The sequence below is a fragment of the Sorex araneus genome, chromosome 1, assembly GCF_027595985.1.
Source record: "Sorex araneus isolate mSorAra2 chromosome 1, mSorAra2.pri, whole genome shotgun sequence".
NCBI classification, from domain to species: domain Eukaryota; kingdom Metazoa; phylum Chordata; class Mammalia; order Eulipotyphla; family Soricidae; genus Sorex; species Sorex araneus.
In genome coordinates this window covers 230,453,030-230,472,708 of record NC_073302.1, presented here as the reverse complement: position 1 = coordinate 230,472,708, position 19,679 = coordinate 230,453,030, and the positions used below count along the sequence as shown (strand labels likewise).

Here is a 19,679-nt window from a genome sequence, read left to right as displayed (position 1 = left end):
TGATTTCTTATAAATTATGAATATACAGCCTTATTTATGGAACCTTCCCAGACCATCTATACAAATAAAATCACAAGTTGCTTTTATGTGCTGGAGGGACAGCCATGAACTGCATTATCAGAAATGCCTACCATTGTGAAACTTCATTTCCATGGTGGGAAACACAAAAGATAAGATATATCATATAAGAAGTGAAAGAAATTTTATCAGGGTGATATGGAAGGGTAGTTAATGGAAGGAGATTTTGTTTTAAAGGTAGACTCTCAGGAAGCTATCACTGCAAAATGGACTTGAGAGAAGAGTTTAAAATGAGATAACTAAACCAGAGTAGGCAAAGAGGGTCAAGACAAGATGTCCAGAGTGCTGAGAGAAAATTTGCTTAGAAAAGTAGAAGGAATAGGACAGAGTGAAATACCTACTGAAATACTTCGGAAATTTCCAAGGACCTCCCCTGTTCAGGGATGTTGGTGGCTTCAAGGGCATCAACAAAGGGATGACATCGACTAACTTTGTGTTCTAGTATTTTCCCTCTGCTGCATTAATGAAAAACTGGATCATAGGAAAAGTTAGAAACAAGGAGTTGTCCTGGAATGCTAAGTGTAATAACATCAATTTGCAGTAGAGTGGGACTAAGTAAAAATCTTAAGAAATTATATCAGTTTAGGGACCGGAGTGATAGCACAGCGGGTAGGGCATTTGCCTTGCACGCGGCCGGCCCGGGTTCGATCCCCGGCATCCCATATGGTCCCCCAAGCACCGCCAGGAGTAATTCCTGAGTGCAAAGCCAGGAGTAACCCCTGAGCATCGCTGGGTGTGACCCAAAAAGAAAAAAAAAAGAAATTATATCAGTTTATTAGCTTGTGTATGTTAAGTAGCTAATAGTAATTAATGAAATGGAAAGTTTTAAAGATGTTATCATGATTCCTTTTAGATTTTCTATTTCTTCTAATTCCTGCTATCTTTTAAAAGTCTCCTCCTTAATATAAATTATTAATTCTATAAATTATATAATTATATTAATTATAAATATAAATTATTTATAATATAAATTATTAACATCTTATAGCCTAGTTCTCCCTCTGGGAGAACCTGGCTAGCTACCCAGAGCTTCCTGCCCACATGGGAGACCCTCGCAGACTCCCCGTGGTGTATTCATATGCCAAAACCAGTAACAATGCTGGATCTCATTCCCATGACCCTGAAAGAACCTCCAGTGCGGCATCATTGGGAAGGATGAGCAAAGAGAGGCTTCTGAAATCTCAGGGTTAGGACGAAAGGAGACATTACTGAAACCGCTCAAGAAATTCGACCAATCAATGGGATGATGATGATGATGATGATGATGATGATGATGATGATGATGAAGAATATAAATTATTATCATCATCTTATAAATGATGTAGTAATTGTATATATAGTAAGATATTTTCTAATAAATAAAAGTGTTAACTTAAGGAAAGTATATTTTACATAAACCAGAGTAGTATAGTTATTGCCAGTAATCTGCCAAAATATGAGAGGAAATTTATATTGAAAAACCCAAACTGTGATTGTTAGAAATATATTTTCTGCTTGTAAAATTTTATTTTCCAAATAGATTTTTATTTAAAAATCTATATTTCTATTTTATTTATTTTTAATTATATTTTTATTTAAACAGGAATTACCTGAAAACCCCTGGGGAAAATTATCTGTTCATATCTATTTTGATGGAATGTCACTTTCTTATTTTATGGCACACCATAAACATTGCATTTTTGAACACCCTGAGGAAATATCAGAAGAAGTAAGTGAAATACTTTCTATAAAACTCTGAACTGTGGGGGCTAGAACTCATCATTCTAGAAGAAAGGCACTTGCCTTACATGTGCCTGATACAGGCTCAAACTTCTAGAGCTATATATGACCATCCCCAAACACTTCAAGAAATCATTCCTAAGCACAGAGCCCAGTATAGCCCCTGAGTACCACCAGGTATGGCCCAAAACACCAAAAAAATTTGATAGAAACTCTAAATTATAGAATGATATAAATTTTTTAATTGCTAGATTGGTTGCAGCTAAGGACTCTCTCTCCCCAGATAAAATGTATTTTCCTTTTATTTGAAATTGTAACAGAATTTCCATTTTGTCTTTTTACATTTTGTCTTTGCTCATCCTTCCCAATGATGCCGCACTGGAAACTTGGAGCAGAAATCTAAACTTAGTTTCAATAGCAATACACTCTAGTTGCTTTTGTTGCTTCTTTTTTAGTATTTTTAAAAATTAATGGGGAGGAAGATAAATACACTTTCATAGTTACAGATTTTTTTCACTTATTTATTTATTTTTATATTTTTTAGTGAATCACCGTAAGGTACAGTTACAGGCTTACAAACTTTCATGCTTACATTTCAGTCATACAACAATCGATACCCATCCCTCCACCAGTGCCATTCTCCACCACCAATGTTCCCAGTATTCCACCACCCCCACCACACACCCCCACCCCGACCCACCTCTGTGGCAGGCGCATTCCCTTTTACTCTCCCTCTCCTTTTGGGTGTTGTGGTTTGCAATAATGGTATTAAGTGGCCATCATTCTCGGTCTCTAATCTATTTTCAGCACACGTCTCCCATTCCAGGTGAGCCCTCCAAGCATCCTTTACTTGGTGGTCCCTTCTCTATCTCAGCTGCCTTTTCCCCCAGCATGTGAGACTGGCTTCCAAGCCGTGGAGCAATCCTCCTGGTCTTTATCTTAGACCAGGGAAGTGTTAGCTTCCCACTATGTTACTTTATATGCCACAAATGAGTGCGCAAATACCCTAGCCTTTAAATGAACTGAGAGTGTCTGTGTTGCAAGCTATAATGCCCAGAAGTAGAGAGTATGGGGAATATTGTCTGCCTTGGAGGCAGGGGGAGAGTGGAAAGGGGGGGGCATATCTGGGTGGTGGGGAATGTGCACTGGTGGAGGGATGGGTGTTTGATCATTGTGAGGTTGTAACCCAAACATGAAAGCTTGTAACTATCTCACGGTGATTCAATAAAGTTTAAAAAAAATTTTTTTAAAATTAACTGAGAATGAATTTATAATGAAAGAATTGAACATGTAAAAATAATTTGCCTATTATAGTTTTACATCACAAGTTTCCATAAGTACATTTTAAAACAGTGTATTCAGGGCCAGGGAGATAGTATGGTACAGAGGCACTTACAGCTGACACAGGGTTGATCTCTGGCACCACAGATTATCCCTGAGCCGTGATAGGTGAGGCTCCTGAGCAAAGAGCCAGGAGTAAGTCCCGAGTATAGCTGCCATGGTCCAAAAACCAAGCAAAATGAAATATTGCCATAATAAACAATAACATTAACATTTTATAGTAAGATTTTTATTTTGGACTGTAATGTTTACCTGTTAAAATTTTAATATTAATTTTAATAAGGGTATACAACCAAAAATTGTTCAGTTAATTACAACCGAAGGTGTTCAGTTGATTACAGAAAATTGTTTCTCAAATAGAAATTTGATGTTACTATGTACATGTAATACTAATTGCTTGCTTTTTGTTTTGAGGGGAGAGTCCATCCCCATATGCACACAGGCATTCTTTTTTTTTATTTTTTACTTTTTTTATTGAATTACTATGAGATAGACCCTTACAAAGCTGTTCATGATTAGATTTCAATCATACAGTATTCCAACACCCATTGTTCCACCAGTGTACATTTCCCATTACCAGTGTCCGAGGTTTCCTCCCCTCACCCCCTGCCTGCCTCTTTGACAGGCTCTCTCTCTCTTCTCTCTCTCTCCCCCCATTTCTTTCCCTCTCTCTCCCTTCTCTTTGTCTCTCCTCTCTTTCTCCCTTCCTCTCCCCCCTCCTCTCTCTCTCTCTCTCTCTCTCTCTCTCTCTCTCTCTCTCTCTCTCTCTCTCTCACACACACACACACACACACACACACACACACACTTGTAGTTAGTTCCACCAGTCCTCCTAGCCCCTGTTTTCCCTGGCCACGGACATTAGTATTCTACTATATATTTTTTATATACCACAAATGAATGCACTCATTCTATGTTTGTCCCTCTCCTTTTGACTCATTTCACTCAGCGTGATATTCTTCATGTCCATCCATTTATAGGCAGATTTCATGACTTCAGTTTTCCTAACAGCTACATAGTATTCCATTGTATAGATGTGCCATGGTTTCTTTATCCATTTATCTATTCTTGGGCAGGTTGTTTCCAGATTCTGGCTATGGTGAATAGTGCTACAATGAACAATGGCAGTGCAGATGGTGTTTCTGATGTGTGTTTTTGGGCCTCCAGGGTATATTCCCAGGAGTTGTATTGCTGGGTAAAATGGAGCTCAACTTCTAGTTTTTTAAGAAATGTCCATATTGTTCTCCAAAAAGGCTAGACCAGTCGGCATTCCCACTAACAATGAAGGAGAGTCCCTTTCTCTCCACATCCATGCCAGCACTGGTTACTTTTGTTCTTTTGGATGCATGCCAGTCTCTGTGGTGTGAGGTGGTATCTCATTGTTATTTTGATCTGCATCTCCCTAATGATTAATGATGAAGAGCATTTTTTCATGTGCCTTTTGGCCATCTGAATTTCTTCTTTTATTTATTCAACTATTATTAGAGGAAAAGCTCCCACACATGTTTAATGAACTAATTACTGTTGATATAAGTTGGGTATGATTTTTAGGATTTCATATTGTTGCAGCATTAAGTACTAAGATTAGATTTTTTTTCTTATATTAACCTGAAGTAAAATAAATGCCAGTAAGGACAGTTAATTTGCCTATACAAAGATAAAATATGAAAATTCTTTGACGTAATATAAAGGTGGATTTATTTATAGTAGTGTATATTATTTCAGAAACCAATGAATTACAATAAAAAGTATGAAGAGGAAAGATGGGAAATCAAGTTTGAGGTAAGCTCTTTCTAATGATTTGAAAACCTTGGGTGCTTCTTCGTGCAAGCAAAGTGGTACCACAGTGCTTCCCAAGTGGGCAGTATACTCCTGGGGGGCACTAGCACAGTCCAAGGATATAGTAGTAGTTCTGGGTACTGTTGGTAGTCACTCTCTGTCAAGTTAAAAAAGGCATTTTTCCTTAGGGAGTGATTATTTTTATGAAAAGGCTGCAGTAATTCAAACAAGTTCAAAAAACTCTGTGATACAAATTCAAGGAAAAAGAATTTTCTTTTATAAAAACTTATCGAGGTACATTTAGCATGTTTTAAAATTATGTTTTTTTAAACTTTAGTAATTCATGGAACATTTATTTTTTAATTTAATTTTTATAAGTAGTTCACAATATTTTGTTACATTTAATATTTGAACACCAGTCGAACACCATTATACCTTCCTGCCACCATATTTGGATGTTTCAATCCCAAACCCCAACCCCTGTCCCAAGCAGAACCGGAATAATTTATTTTGTGTTGTTTATTATGAATAAACCACTGAAAATGCTCCAGAAAACTTTCCTTAGAAGAAAGTGTGTGAAGATTGTTGTATTTCACCCAGGGGCCATTAAGCCCTTCTATATGAGATTACTAATATGTTGTTAAGAGTTGAGCCTTGTGTGCTTATATATATAATATATATTATTCATATGTATAGGTATATATGTATATATATATATATATATATAGAGAGAGAGAGAGCACTGTAGCACTGTCGTCCCCGTTGTTCATCAATTTGCTCAAGCAGGTACCAGTAACGTCTCCATTGTGAGACTTGTTGTTACTGTTTTTGGCATATCAAATACACCATGGGTAGCTTGCCAGGCTCTGCCGTATGGGCGGGAAACTTTCGGTAGCTTGCTGGGCTCTTGGAGAGGGACAGAGAAATCGAACCTGGGTCGGCAAGGCAAATGCCCTACCAGCTATGCTACCGTTCCAATCCGTGTGTGTGTGTGTGTGTGTGTGTGTGTAAAATTATATTTCCCTCTAAGAGCGGTTACCTTCTGCTTTAAACCCCATGTGGTGTGTTACTCTTGGAGCTTGAGTCGTGTGAGGTACAAGATGTCCAGGCACAGGTTTACTTATGGGTGAGGCTCGGCCTGAGCGTGTGGAGAGCAAGTGTGAGCATGGTGGCAGTTGAGTTTTGAAGGTTTTCAGCTGCTGGTGCTGCCTTTGGGGCGGGAAGGGGTCTCACCCGGCCCTCTCCTAGGTGCCCTGAATGAAATGGCATGGTGCAGTGTAAATATCTGCCAGGGGCTGCCCCCAGGTTTGGGGGTGGAGGTGGGCAGTCAGTCCCAGACCGCTCTCCTAGCCAGGGCAGCCAGGCCATGGGGCAGACAGGAGGAAACGAGGGCCAAGCCAGTTGATTGATCAGATGCCATTTATTCCATTCTTTCCACGTGCCTGTTCTAGTCTCTCTGAGCTCCCCATTTCTCCTCTCGCTCTCTGGATTATCCACCCTCCTTAGTCTCTCCCCTACTTGTCTCTCTCCACCTTGCTCTCTAGGCTAAACACAGTCAGGTAGCAAAATCAACATAAGACCTAGGGACATTCCAAAGCCCTTCCTGACTGCCAGCAGGCAAAATACCTCTTAAGGTTTTTCTCCTTTCCTCAGTCCAGACACTCATTAACATCTTTATACTAGTTATTTTTGTATGGACATAATAAGAGATACATTGAGGCTTGTAGGGCAGCTCTCCTGGCAACATCTTGCCACAGACTCAGACTACAGCGCTCAGGCCAGATTAATCATTCCTAACCCTAGCAGGGTCCGAATCTAGTTATTCCTTTTTGGATCATGACAGCATTTGTCCATGACCAAGCTCTTATAGTTAAGCATTAGACACTTCGGCAAGGCTCATCTCGATGCCAGGGTAGCACACAACTCACCGCTTGCCCTGGGTCCGTCTCATCCCTCGTCGGGACCCTGCTTTTGGGGATGCTAAGAAGTAAGGGCAGCTGAGGCTTAGGTCAAGTGAACAGATGCCCAGGAGGAAAATATCATGTAGAGTCAAATGACTCCTTTCCTGTGCCCATACAAAAGGACATGGCTTTGAATAAACTATGCAAAGGACTCAAGGAGAAGAGAAAAACTGTAAGTCAACAGAACACAAAGAAAGAAGTTACAAATAAACACAGAGGAGTGGAGCACTGTGATGGGAGTAACCCAATAAACCTAAACTGCCTGAGGCTGTGTTATCCTACAGTGCAAGGTCGGCAGCATGGTTATGTCCTGTGTCATTTTATGCTCTCTTCCAAGAGGATAATGAGTCCCTGGATCAAGGCCATTGACCAGATTTCCATTGCACATTTAGAATTGTAGTCATCACCACTGCTTAATTTCACATTTCATCACTCACAAAATCCCACATCACATATTCCCTCCTTCCCCAGCTTCCTGGAAACCACTAATTTTCTGTCCTGTTCTGGACAGTTCACATAAATGGTATCATACAATACATAGTCCTTTGTTACTTCCTTCACTTGGCATGTTTTTGAGATTTACTCATGTTCTATATCTCTTATTGCTAAATAATATTTCACTGTCTGTATATATCACATTATTTATATCTGTTATCTGATAAGGATACTTAGATTGTGTCTATCTTTTGACAATTTTGAATAAAGCTACTATGAACTTTCATGCTGTATTTACAGGGGTCACTACTCCCAGCGGTGCCAGAGGTTAAGGGCTGGAACCCTGGGCTACCCCTGGTAGATCTTTGCCCAGCAAGGGCCAGCAGTGCTTGGGGGCAATCAGAACTATGACCAACAATGCTTGGGGAATCATATGATGTGCAGAGATTGAACTCATACATACTATAATAATCGTGTGTGCTCTAGCTCTTGAACTTTTTCCTAGCCCTTTACACTTGGAAATGAAATTCCTCAATCTTAAGGAGGCTCTGTATGCCATTTTGTGATTTTTTGGTGTTTGGACTGGAGCGATAGCACAGCAGGTAGGGCGTTTGCCTTGCACATGGCTGACTCGGGTTCGTCCGTCCCTCTTGGAGAGCCCAGCAAGCTACTAAGAGTATCCCACCCACACAGCAGAGCCTGTCAAGCTATCCATGACGTATTTGATATGCCAAAAACAGTAACAAGTCTCACATTGGAGACATTACTGGTGCCCGTTCGAGCAAATTGATGAACAATAGACAACAGTGCTACAGTGGATTTGGGGGACACAGGAGTCTCACCTGCAGTTCTTGGCTAACAAAATTTTGCAGTCCAGATGAGGTACCACTCAGACTCTTTGGTGCCAGCAAGTACCTATGTCACCCTGGAGGGGTATGAGGGCCTCCAAAGCCAGATGTATCAATGCCAGGGAAACCAGGTGATGCTGGGGATTAAACCACAATGTTCACCTTAACCCATTTGCACAACATTAAAGAACTTTTTCAAAGAGGCAGCAGCATTTCATTTTTAAACCTGAAATACACAAGGGTCCCACTTTCTTCAATATGCCCACTAGCCCTTGCTATCTAGCTGACTCTTCGCCTAGCCATCCTGGGATTGTCAGAATGACTATCTCACTGTGGCTCGAGGGGCCTCCTAGGCAATCACCATGGTATTTGGGAGCCCCTCCTAGTGATACTTGGCCAGCTTGCTGGACAGTTAAGTGCTAGGGCCTGGAGAGTTACACCTAGAGGTATAGGGGGATCATGTGGTGCCAGGAGTTGAATTGGAGTCTCAGTGCACATACATGACATGCAACTATGACTGCTGAATTATTTCCCTGGCTTTTCACTGTGACTTTTATTGGCTATTATTATTACTATTATTTGTACTTTTTTGATAACTGATGATAATGAGCATCATTTCATAAGCTATTGGCTATTGTTGTTTTGCTTTCTTCAGAGATAACTATGTTCAGTTCCTTTGTGCAGAGTTTCTGGGTTTTTTTTAAAATGTAGGAGTATTACTTATTCAGCGACTGATTAAGCTGATTGAATTGGTCATGAACTACACATTACTTGTTTTTCATTCAGAATGTTAATTTTTTTATTTTTTATTGAATCACCATGAAATACAGTTACAAAGCTTCCCAGTTTGAGTTTCAGTCATACAATGATCAGACACCCCTCCCTTCACCAGTGCACATCATCCACTACTAATGTCCCCAGTATCCCCCCATCCCACTCCTCCCCCTGCCTCTATGGTAGACATTCTCCCCCAAACTCTTTTGTATTGCTTGTTATGAATAGTATAAGATGTCACGTGACGCAAGAGCAGCTGCGCGTGTTCCTGGAATTCTAAAATTTTAGATAACTAGGGTCTGGAGAAATAACTGCAGCGAGCTGCTCGGTTCCGAGATTCTTTTGTGTCTCAGGATCATGGCTGTTAAGGAGCTTAATAGGCATTTTGTGGGCATGACCTCCAGGGTCCCATGGGGACAGGGGATGAGAGGGATCGGCCCATCCCCTATCCCTTGAGGCCTGGAGTTTGCCATCACTGAACCTGCATACATGCACTTCTCATTGGGTTCTGGAAGTTGGCAGCCACCAGGGTTTTTAGGGGGCAGGTGGAGGGACAGTGCCTGCTTTGCCCAGAGTTTGACCCAAAGTTTGGCAACAAAAACAAAATCAAACAAATTTAAGTATATTAAACAAAGAAAAATGGTCACATTCAAAGAAAAACCATCAACAAAGTGGGACAGTGACTACTGAATGGGAGAAAGTATTTGCAGACCATATGTCTGATAAAGGATTAATATCCAGAATATATAAAAACATCATACAAATTAATTGCCAAAAGATCAAACAAATGATGTTTGCCAAGAGATTTGACAAGACAGTTCCCAAAGAGATAATAAGGGATTTCCCTAAGCACATTAAATTGGGGACTGCATCCAGAAATCCTTGGATAACAGCCTGGGTGTTCAGTGCTGATGCTGAGGATTTGTCTGGGCTCTGTGATGCCAAAGACTACCACGGAGGGCCACCACGGCCATATCCAGTGGTATTCAAGGGCACACAGCTGGTTAACGAAACTTTGATACATCTACAAAATGGAGTAAGGAGAGGCTGCTAAAATCTCAGGGCTAAGTATAATAGAGATGTCACTGGTACCCGCTCGAGTAAATCGATGAACAACAGGATGACAGTGACAGTGAAACAATGGAGTACTCTACAGCTTTTAGGAAAGCTCAAGTCATGAAATTTGCTTATAAGTGGATGGTTATGGAGAGAATCATGATAAGTGAAATGAGTCAGAGAGGGACAGACAGAATGACTGTACTCATTTGTGGAATATAAAAATAACATAATATGAGACTGACACCCACAGATAGTAGACACAAGGGCCAGAAATATTTCTGTATAGTTGGAAACCTGCCTCAAGAGCTGGGGAAGATGGCAGCTGGAATAGAGAAGAGATCACTAAGTCAGTGATTGTTGGAGGGATCGTTCAGGATGGGAAATGTGTGCTGAAAGTAGATAAAGGACCAAACGTGATAGCCTCTCAGTATCTGTATTGCAAACCATAATGCCCAAAAGTAGAGAGTATGGGAGAAATTGTCTGCCATAGAGGCAGGGGGAGGGTTGGTATGGGAAGGATACTGGGGATATTGCTGGTAGAAGATGTACACTAGTGGAGAGATGGGTGTTCAATCATTGTATGACTGAAACTCAAACATGAAAGCTATATAACTATCTCACAGTGATTCAATAATAATATAAGAAAATGCTTTATGATCTCATTTTTATGTGGCATTTTTTTAAATGAACTCATAAACACACTGCCAATAATGGGGGGAGGTGAGAAGTCAGGGGGAAAATGGGTGAGAGCCATTAAAATTTCCTGTAATAACCTCAGTTCATACTGTTTGCAGCTATTAACACTATTGTATGTGTGAAAGTTGCTTATATAGTAAATATTAGAAGTTCTCATCAGCATATATTCTCTACCCATGGCCCTGGAGTAATAGTTCAATGTGTAGGTCATAGTCTTGCAAACTGCCAACCTGGGACACTAGGACAGTGCCAGTCCTAGGCACCCCATTTGATCCCCCAAACACCACCAGAAGTAATTCTTCATCGAAGAGCCAGGAGTACCCTGAGTATCATCAGATGTGGCACAAAAAGCAAACAACAACAAAATTCTCTACCCATTACTTGAGTTGTATTTATATTGTTCAATTATAATACTTCTCATATTCTATATAGAAGTTTCAGATAAGTGATTTGCAGAACTTTCTCCCATTTTATTTTTTCACTTTCTTTATTGTGTTCTTTGAAGGACTCAGGTTTTTTTACTATGATGGTCTTTTTTTTCTTTTGCCACTTGTGTTATTGGTGTAGAAAGTAAAGGGTTTTTAGCTAGAAAATTTGTACTTACAAATAGAATTCCATTCCAATGATTATAAAATATAGTATTGCAGGTCTAGGAGAGAGCTCAGTGGTTGGGGTACTTGCCTAGCAAGTGCTAGACCTGAGTTCAAGCCCTGGCACCATGTAGCTTTTGAATACCACTGGGTATGGCCGTAGTGGCCCTCCCTGATAGTTCTTGGTATCACAAAGCCCAGACACTACCACATCCTCAGCATCAGCACCGAACACTCAGGCTGTTCCCCAAGCAGTGCTGGAAGCAGACCCCCAGCCCTAAAAGAAGTGTTGCTTGTGCTTTAGAACATAGTGATAGAATCTAACAGGAGGCAGTTACTTCCAGCAGCACCTTCTGTTAACTACTTCAAATGTTATGTTTTCTCACCAGTTTGAAGAGGTTCTGTAGTAACAAAATGATCTACAATTTGAATGTGATGGGTTTGTTTCTTTGTTCATTACAGTCCAAGAATTTTAATTTGCTAAGTGAAAACCCACATTTTATTTCATATATGCTTTTTAACTACTATTAATTGCCCAATACTCTTGGTAAACACATAATATTTTATAATTCTTAAGATTTATAGAAAGAGCATACCTTTTGTTCTAGTAAAAACTATACCGAGCCACACCGAGCAGTGCTCAGGGCTTTCTCCTGGTTCTGCACTCAAGAATCGCTCCTCGGAGCCTCAGGGGACAATATGGGGTCCTGGGGATTGAACCTGAGCCAGACAGGTGCAAAGTAAACATCTACTCACTGTACTGTATCTTCCAGCCCCAAGAGCACATTTTTTAAAAATAATTTTAAATTTTCTTTTGGCATTTCACATATTATTATAGAACTAGTAGTCTAAAATAATGAAATAATGAAGTATCACAAGTCCCCAGCAGAGGCAAGTACCAATAATTATTCATTGTTACAAAATGGTGTGTATGTGTTTAAATATTCACATGGGTTGTTCCTTTAAAAACACAAAATCTGTTTTCAATCTGGTGAAGGGACAATGAAGACTAAAGATCTTTCATTTATTATTGGTCCTGCTACCAAAAATATCATTTTGTTTTCATTATCTAAGAGCTTGTCTTCTGCTAAATAGACACTGTAATGAATTTAAGTAAAGTGAAGGATTTCTGTAAGTTATTCTGAAATTTGATTTATTTGTGATTTTAGGAATTGCTTTTGTCTGAAACAGAAACTCCTATTTTACCACCATATTTATCTTCATCTCTGCCTCCCCCAGGAGAACTCTATGCTGTTCAAGTTAAGCATGTAATCTCACCTAATGAAGTATGTAATTTGGTTATAAACTCTAGCTAGAATTGGATTTGTTCCTAGTATTCTGACTTTAAATAATTGAAAATCAGTCGCTTCCAGTTTGCATGCCCTATTATTTCTTAATCAGAAAATGTATTTATACTTAAGGCAAATGTTTCCTTTCTTGTTTATTGTTTTGTTTTAGGGGGCCACACCTGGCATTAGTCAAGCCTCATTCCTGGCTTTGCTCAGGGATCACTCCTGGCAGGGCTCAGAGGACCTTATAGGATGCTGGGAATTGAACCTAGATCTGCATGCAAGGCATGCACCCTACCCACTGTATGCCAGTTCCAAGGCAAATGTTTCTTAACCAGTTCCATATATTTATTTTTGGTTATATAAGATTTTTAAACTGGAACTCTTTTCATTTATAAAATCTTACCTATCTCATTCTCCAGCCCTCCTCATGCCTCAACCATCAACGCTTTTTAACCTGCTCTGTTTTGTCCATACTACTTAACTTACTACCTCCTAGTGCACTCCAGGCCACATTCCTCACTGAAATGTAATTCCATGAAGACAGGGATTTTTGACTGTTTGAATCACTGATGATATCCCTAGAAGCTAGATTAATTCCTGACACATAGTAGACATTTAGTAAGTATGACTAACTACAAACACAAATAGGGTTGGGGGGAGGAGTATAGCAGGTAGCTTGCCTTGTGCGCAAACAGTCCAGGTTTGATCTCAGCACCATATGGGCATCCAAGCCCTGCAAGGAGTAATCCCTGAGACGAGATCCAGGAGTAAGCCCTGAGCATTGCCAGGTGTGGCCCATAAATAAACGATAACAAAAACTGTTGTCTGGGTGATGGCTCAAAGAACTGGAGTGCCTTCTTTGTGTATAAGAGCCCTGGGTTCTATCCCAGGCACTGTAGGGCTTGCCCAAGCACCACTGGGAAAGACCCCAGACCACCAAGTCAGAAGTAGTCCCTGAGTACCACAGGTATGGCCAAAGGAGAAAAAATTGAAAAGGAAAAAAGATTTCCCTTGTGATATAGTAGTATAGGCATTTCTTCAGCCATTTCATCAGTAAACTGTCCTCTCACATGAAGGTAAGACTTTATCAGAGACATAGTTTTATATGACTATTGTTAGTCTTTTTAATTTGGGGGGTATTAGCTTTGTCTGTTACATAGCAAAACTGCCCAAATTTAGCAGCCTAAACAGTACATGATAATCTAGCATCTTGCTCAAATATTGGCTCAAGATTTCTCAAAAGACTTCATTGTGAGAAAGGTGGGAGCTGGAGGGGTGGGAGAAGGATTTTAACAAACTCACAGATGCCAACTGGAGACTCAGTTTCTTGCCCTGGTGCCCTCTTCTCAAGTTTGTGCAGTGGTAGATGGCACCACTAAAATGGCACACATCTTTTATAATATGATCTCAGAAGTCATGCCACAATTTCTGGGTTGTGTTTGGGAGAGGGAGAGTCACAAAAATAAACTCGTGTGATAAAGGAGAGAATCATTGAAGACTTGTATACCACAGTAATTTCCTCTATATATTAAGAGATTACAAAACATGAAAGCTTTTTCCCTCCCTCTACCTAGGTGTATATTTGCCTTGATTCTGTTGAAAACAGTGATCTGTTTAATAAGCATAGTAACTCAGATGGCAATGGAATAACCTGGGAATCTGGGTCTGAGAACCTTGAGGAAGCACTACGGAGATTTAATAAGAAGGTGGAGACATTTCCTCCTCTGACAGATTTTAGAACAGGTATACCATCTTCTCCGAATAAGGCACTTCTTAATAACTGTCATTTTAATGGCCTCTTTCTAATTTTACTTTTGTGTTTCCTTGAGTAGAAATTGAACCCAGGGTCTCATATTCAGCGAATGGACTTAACCAATGATCTGACCCTCAGTACCATTAATCGATCATTTTAGTACATTCACTTTAAGTGCATGATCTCTGTGGATTCTTAAGATGCCCTTAGATGATCTCTTCTATTTTGTAGTTAAGTGAACAAAGAGAAGATTCTTAAGTGCTATGGGTACTTTTCAAAAAAATAAAGACTACATTCAAAAAATGATTGCTTGGGACCAGAATGATAATACCCCAGGTGGCCAAAATGGGTTCAATCTCGCATCCCATATGTTGCCCCCAGCTCTACCAGGAGTAATCCCTGAGCACTGCCAGGTGTGACAAAGTAAAAGCAACTATTTAAAGATTTTTCAAAGTTTGAGATTTTGCCACTAGCTCAGAGTATTGGACCTGTGAGTTAAGATATAAATGAGAGTACTTTTAGTTAGAAGCCACCCAAGCTGATCATTTTGGAGTTGGGTAAGTGAACTCATCTGTCCTGTCAGTAGCTGACAGAGTTCAGTCCTATTGCCCTTTCTTCTTCTGGCCCATTCTATCTGTTTACATGTGTGTGTTACTCCTGTAAAGACAATGCATCTATTTGCTGGTGTTGATAATGCAAATACCAAGAGTAATGTCTACATATTTATTCAGTACGTAGTATAGAAAATATATTTGCTCTTGATATCTTATATGTATCAAGTTATTTTAGCAAAGCAATTTCCTCAAAGAAAATCACAGCAAATGTGCACTTCCCCCTACAGGGAATCTTCCTCTACACTGTAAAAACTCATGCCCTGGCCTCATTCTTCTCCATCCTCCACTAGTTTCAAGTAACACTGTGAGCTGGTAACTTGCTGTTTCACCAGCAGTTGCACAAGCAGGTGCTCATAAGTACTTACTGTAAAAGTATAAATTGTAAAATAACAGTAAGCTCATTGCCTTTTAAAAAATTCATAGCTACAAACTGGAAGAAATTATGTCTTCTTCACTGTGCTTCTTATCTCAAAGGAAGTGTTTAATGTGGTAATTTATGGAGCTATACATTATTTGTGCATTTTCTAAGTATTCTTTAATAAAATGATTTTTTTAAGTTTACCTACATATAAGTTCATTCTACAAGGCAAGTGCCTGTTAAATATGAACATCTGAAAAAAATTTTCTTTTGAAGTTGTTTTCTGGCTTAACATGACACTGTTTTTATAAAGCTTAATTTTGAGCAGTTGAATATTAGCCATATTTTTAAGAAATGCAAATGGACTTTAACTGCAATTCAGCCCATTATTTACTAAGCTCACAAAATTAAATGAAATTCTTTTTCTTTTATAAGTTGGGCTATACCGGGTGGCTCCAGTGGCACTCGGGGAACCAGGTCATTGGGGATCATACCCGGGTCGAACACATGCATAGCATCAGCTCAGTCCTCTGAACCATCTCCTGGCCCTAGAGGAGATCCTGTACCTTATTCATATTGTCAGTATATTCAAGAAATCATATACAGAGCCAATAAAATGCATTTGTTAATTTTTTTTAAATGTTGTACCTTGGAGTATTTTACTTATTTTTCCCTCCCTCCCCCCTTGGAGTATTTTAAATGCTTGTCCACCACTACACAATTGCTTGTGAAAATTATGTGGAGGAGAGTAGAAAACAAAGGGTAGAAAAAAAGCAAAATAAGAACTTGAGGTATATTTGTCTACTCTGCTATCTTTCTAGGTGTACATCTGCCTTGATTCTGTTGAAAACAAAAAAAAAATTTTTTTCCACAATTTTATTCAAGGTTAAATTCACGAGCAAACATTTTTTGAAGTAAAATAGTTTTGTTTAGAAACAATAAGAGGCAGAGAATGAGAGTATACATCACAGGTGCACACCACGGGCAGCAAAGAAAGTGCACAAGCAAACATTCTACTGAGGGATTGCTTGCACCAGGAGTTTTGTTTATAAATTTTAAACTATCATTATGCACAAAGAACTAATAGGCTAATAGAGAAAGGCCTTGTAAATCAAGTACAGTGTGAAAATAGCTTTTATGAAAATCAGAGAAAGCAGTGAGGAGTAAGAGCTTCATAAGTATTGTAGCTTATATGTGAAAGAAGAGTAGCTTATCATAAGGATGCAGGTGCATATTCCTGACAGGGAAACAGTTACCATTCTTAGTAACATGTGAAAGCTTTGTGGTTGGAGATGGTTGGTTTAGGAGGAGGAGTCCTATGGAGTCAAGATTCATTGAAGAATTTTAAAAACATGAGCAGAGCAATTTTTTAAATCTTCATTTCTGGTTTTATAGGAAACAGATTGAAAGACAAAATTTAAAGCAGAAATGACAGAAAACATGCTATTTTCATTTTCAAAAATGATTCAAATGAAATAGACTCAGGGAAGTGTAGGGAGGGGGCGCAATGGAAGAATGATGTAAACCTTAGCTTTATAAACTGGATGTAGGCCCCATATGGAGTCACATACTTGAATGTGAGGTAGTGAAAAAAATCTTAACATTTGTTTTTAGGGTAGGAGATATAGTTCAGTGGGATGAGTACATGTTTTGCATAAGGGAAGCCCAGGTTCAGTCAGTCCCTGGCACTGCATGATCGCCAGAGCATGGAGCCCCAGAGGTAGCCCCCAGCATTGTCAATGCAATCCAAAATCAAATTGTACTTATTTAGTGTTTGTGCCACACCCAGTAGTGCTCACGGCTTATTCCTAGCTCCGTGCTTAAGGGACCATATGTGGTGCCAGGGCTCAAAATCAGATCAGCCATGTGCAAGGCAGGAACCATTATCCACTGTACTGTCTCTCTGGTCCCTTTTTTTTTTTTAATTGAATCATCATGAGATAGTTCCAAAGCTTTCATATTTGAGTTTCAGACATACAGTGATAGAATACCCATCCCTCCACCAGTGCACATTTTTCACCACCAATTTCCCAGTATCCCCCCCTCACCCTACCCCTCCACCTGCCTTTATGGCAATTTCTCTCTTTCTTACTGCTTTTGGGCATTATGGTTTGCAATACAGATAACTGAGAGGCCATCATGTTTGGTTCTTTATCTACTTTCTGAACACATCTCCCATGCCAAGCAATCCCTCCAACCATCATTGACTTAGTGATCCCTTTTTTATCCCAGCTGCCTTCTTCCCCAGCTCATGAGGCAGGCTTCCAACCATGGAGCAATATTCCTGGCCCTTGTCTCTACTTTCTTTGGGTGTTAGTCTCAGTTATTTTATATTCCACAAATGAGTGCAGTCATACTGTCTGCCCTTCTCTTTCTGACTCATTTCACTTAGCATGATATTCTCCATGATCATTCACTTATAAGCAAATTTCATGACTTCAGCTTTTCTAACAGATAAATACTATTCCATTATGTAAATGTGCCAAAGTTTCTTTAACCGTCTGTTCTCATGATCTCTATTTTTAAATCAATATTTTATGATTTATTATTAGCAAATGTTTGACTTATATACCTGTTTTATGTACCTTTATTCCCAGGATCACATAAAAACTGGAAGAAAGAGAAGAAAAATTAAGAAGTTTTGATTTAAGCTATGGCCAGTACAAAAACTAGGAACTCAAAATGGAAAAAGTGTCCTCCTGTAATGTTAAACTCTAGTAATTAGAAAAAAACTAGATTTATAAAGTACAAACAGAAAAAAAAGGCAGATTCCAGCATATAGCCATATTCATTTTCTGAGTGTTTAAATATGGATTAAGGGGATATGTTTGTTATATTCTTTGTACTTTCATTTTCTTTGTATTTTTCTGTATCCAAAATACTTTTAAGAAAATAAAAGGCAATGTGTATTTTCCCTTTTTGTCTTTCCAGAAATGCCTTGCCTTGCAGAATATGATGATGGTTTATGGTATAGAGCAAAGATAATTTCCATTAAAGAATTTAATCCTCTAACTATCCTGGTACAATTTGTTGACTACGGAACAACTGGAAAGCTGACAATAAACAGGTTTTGTTTCTAAATTGATTGACTTAGGATTCTTGATTTTTCTTTATTACTATTGGGAAGGTTTTATCTTTTCTAAGAGACCATTTAAGCTGCATACTTAGGAATTAAGATTATAACTGTTTTAAGGTAGTATGTTTGTAGTCGTATTAGCGTTTAGTCTTGATGTATGTATATTTTACTCACCACCACCAAAGTGCCCAGGAGCATCCTCCAATGTTCTTATGTAATTTCTCATGTAGGAATTTTTTAAGTGTTTTTTTAGTTGTGATAAATTATTATAAAATTTACAACTTTAGTGTACAATTGACATTGTTTCACAATGCAATATACAGTCCATTACTACTGTCTATTTCCAGAACTTTTTCTGCCTTGGGGAGATACCCAAAAATGGAATTGCTGAGTCATGTAGAAGCTCAATTCTGAGTTTATTGGATTCAACATACTGTTTTCCACAGGGATTGGACCAGATAACATTCCTACCAGCAATGAATGAGGGTTCGTTTTTCACCACTTGCCTGCCAACAGAAATTGTACCCGTATTTCTGGTACATAAAAATGGACGCTTTTAATGGCACAGAGATTTACAGTATTATTAATTGGTAGGGTTTTCATGCATAAAACATTCTAGCACCACACCCACCAGATTATCTGCTTCCACCCAATATTGTCCGGGTCCCCACTTACCATTCTCTTACCCTTCCCCCACTTCCCTACCATGGGAAGCTTCCTGCTGAAAACTGGTTCAATTTCTGTTGTCTTTGTGCATGTTATTTCTTTACTGTTCCTTTGTATCTCACATGACAGATCATTCTGTGTCTCTCTCCTTCTAGTTACACTCAGCATCACACTCTCCAGATCCATCCCCATAGCAGCAAACTGCATTTCATCACTGTGCATAAGTACCATAGTTTCTTTATCTGATACCTGTTCTTGAACACTTGGGTTGTTTCAAGATTTTGACTTTGTGAGTATTGCTGCAGTGAACATAAGAGTGCAAATGTCTTTTCTGAAGTTTTTGAGCTCTTAGAATAGATGCCAAGAAGTGGAATTTGAGGGTGTCATTTGGAAGCTTAACTTCTTGTTTATTGAGAAGTGTCCATACTCTTCCAAAAAGAGTTGGACCAGTTGACACTAACACCAGCAGTGAATGAGGAACCCTTTCCCCCTAAATCCATACCAATCAATACTGGTTGGTTTGGGATTTTTGTTTTGTTTTTGTGATGTGTGCCAGGCTAACTGGTGTAAGCTATCTCATTGTTTTGATTTGCATTTCCCAGATGGTGATGCAAAACATATCTTTGTATACCTGTTAGTC

At 39.1% G+C, this 19,679-nt stretch overlaps 1 protein-coding gene across 1 annotated transcript in view; it reads left to right on the top strand.

Annotated features, from left to right (window-relative positions):
• RNF17 (ring finger protein 17) overlaps nucleotides 1-19,679 on the top strand; it is a 193,198-nt gene that overhangs the window by 169,786 nt on the left and 3,733 nt on the right. The window contains exons 29-33 of the mRNA XM_004604511.2: nucleotides 1,661-1,786; nucleotides 4,864-4,920; nucleotides 12,450-12,566; nucleotides 14,147-14,315; nucleotides 18,229-18,364. Coding sequence (XP_004604568.2) covers nucleotides 1,661-1,786; nucleotides 4,864-4,920; nucleotides 12,450-12,566; nucleotides 14,147-14,315; nucleotides 18,229-18,364 — 605 coding nt within the window. The remainder of the gene's footprint in view (nucleotides 1-1,660; nucleotides 1,787-4,863; nucleotides 4,921-12,449; nucleotides 12,567-14,146; nucleotides 14,316-18,228; nucleotides 18,365-19,679) is intronic.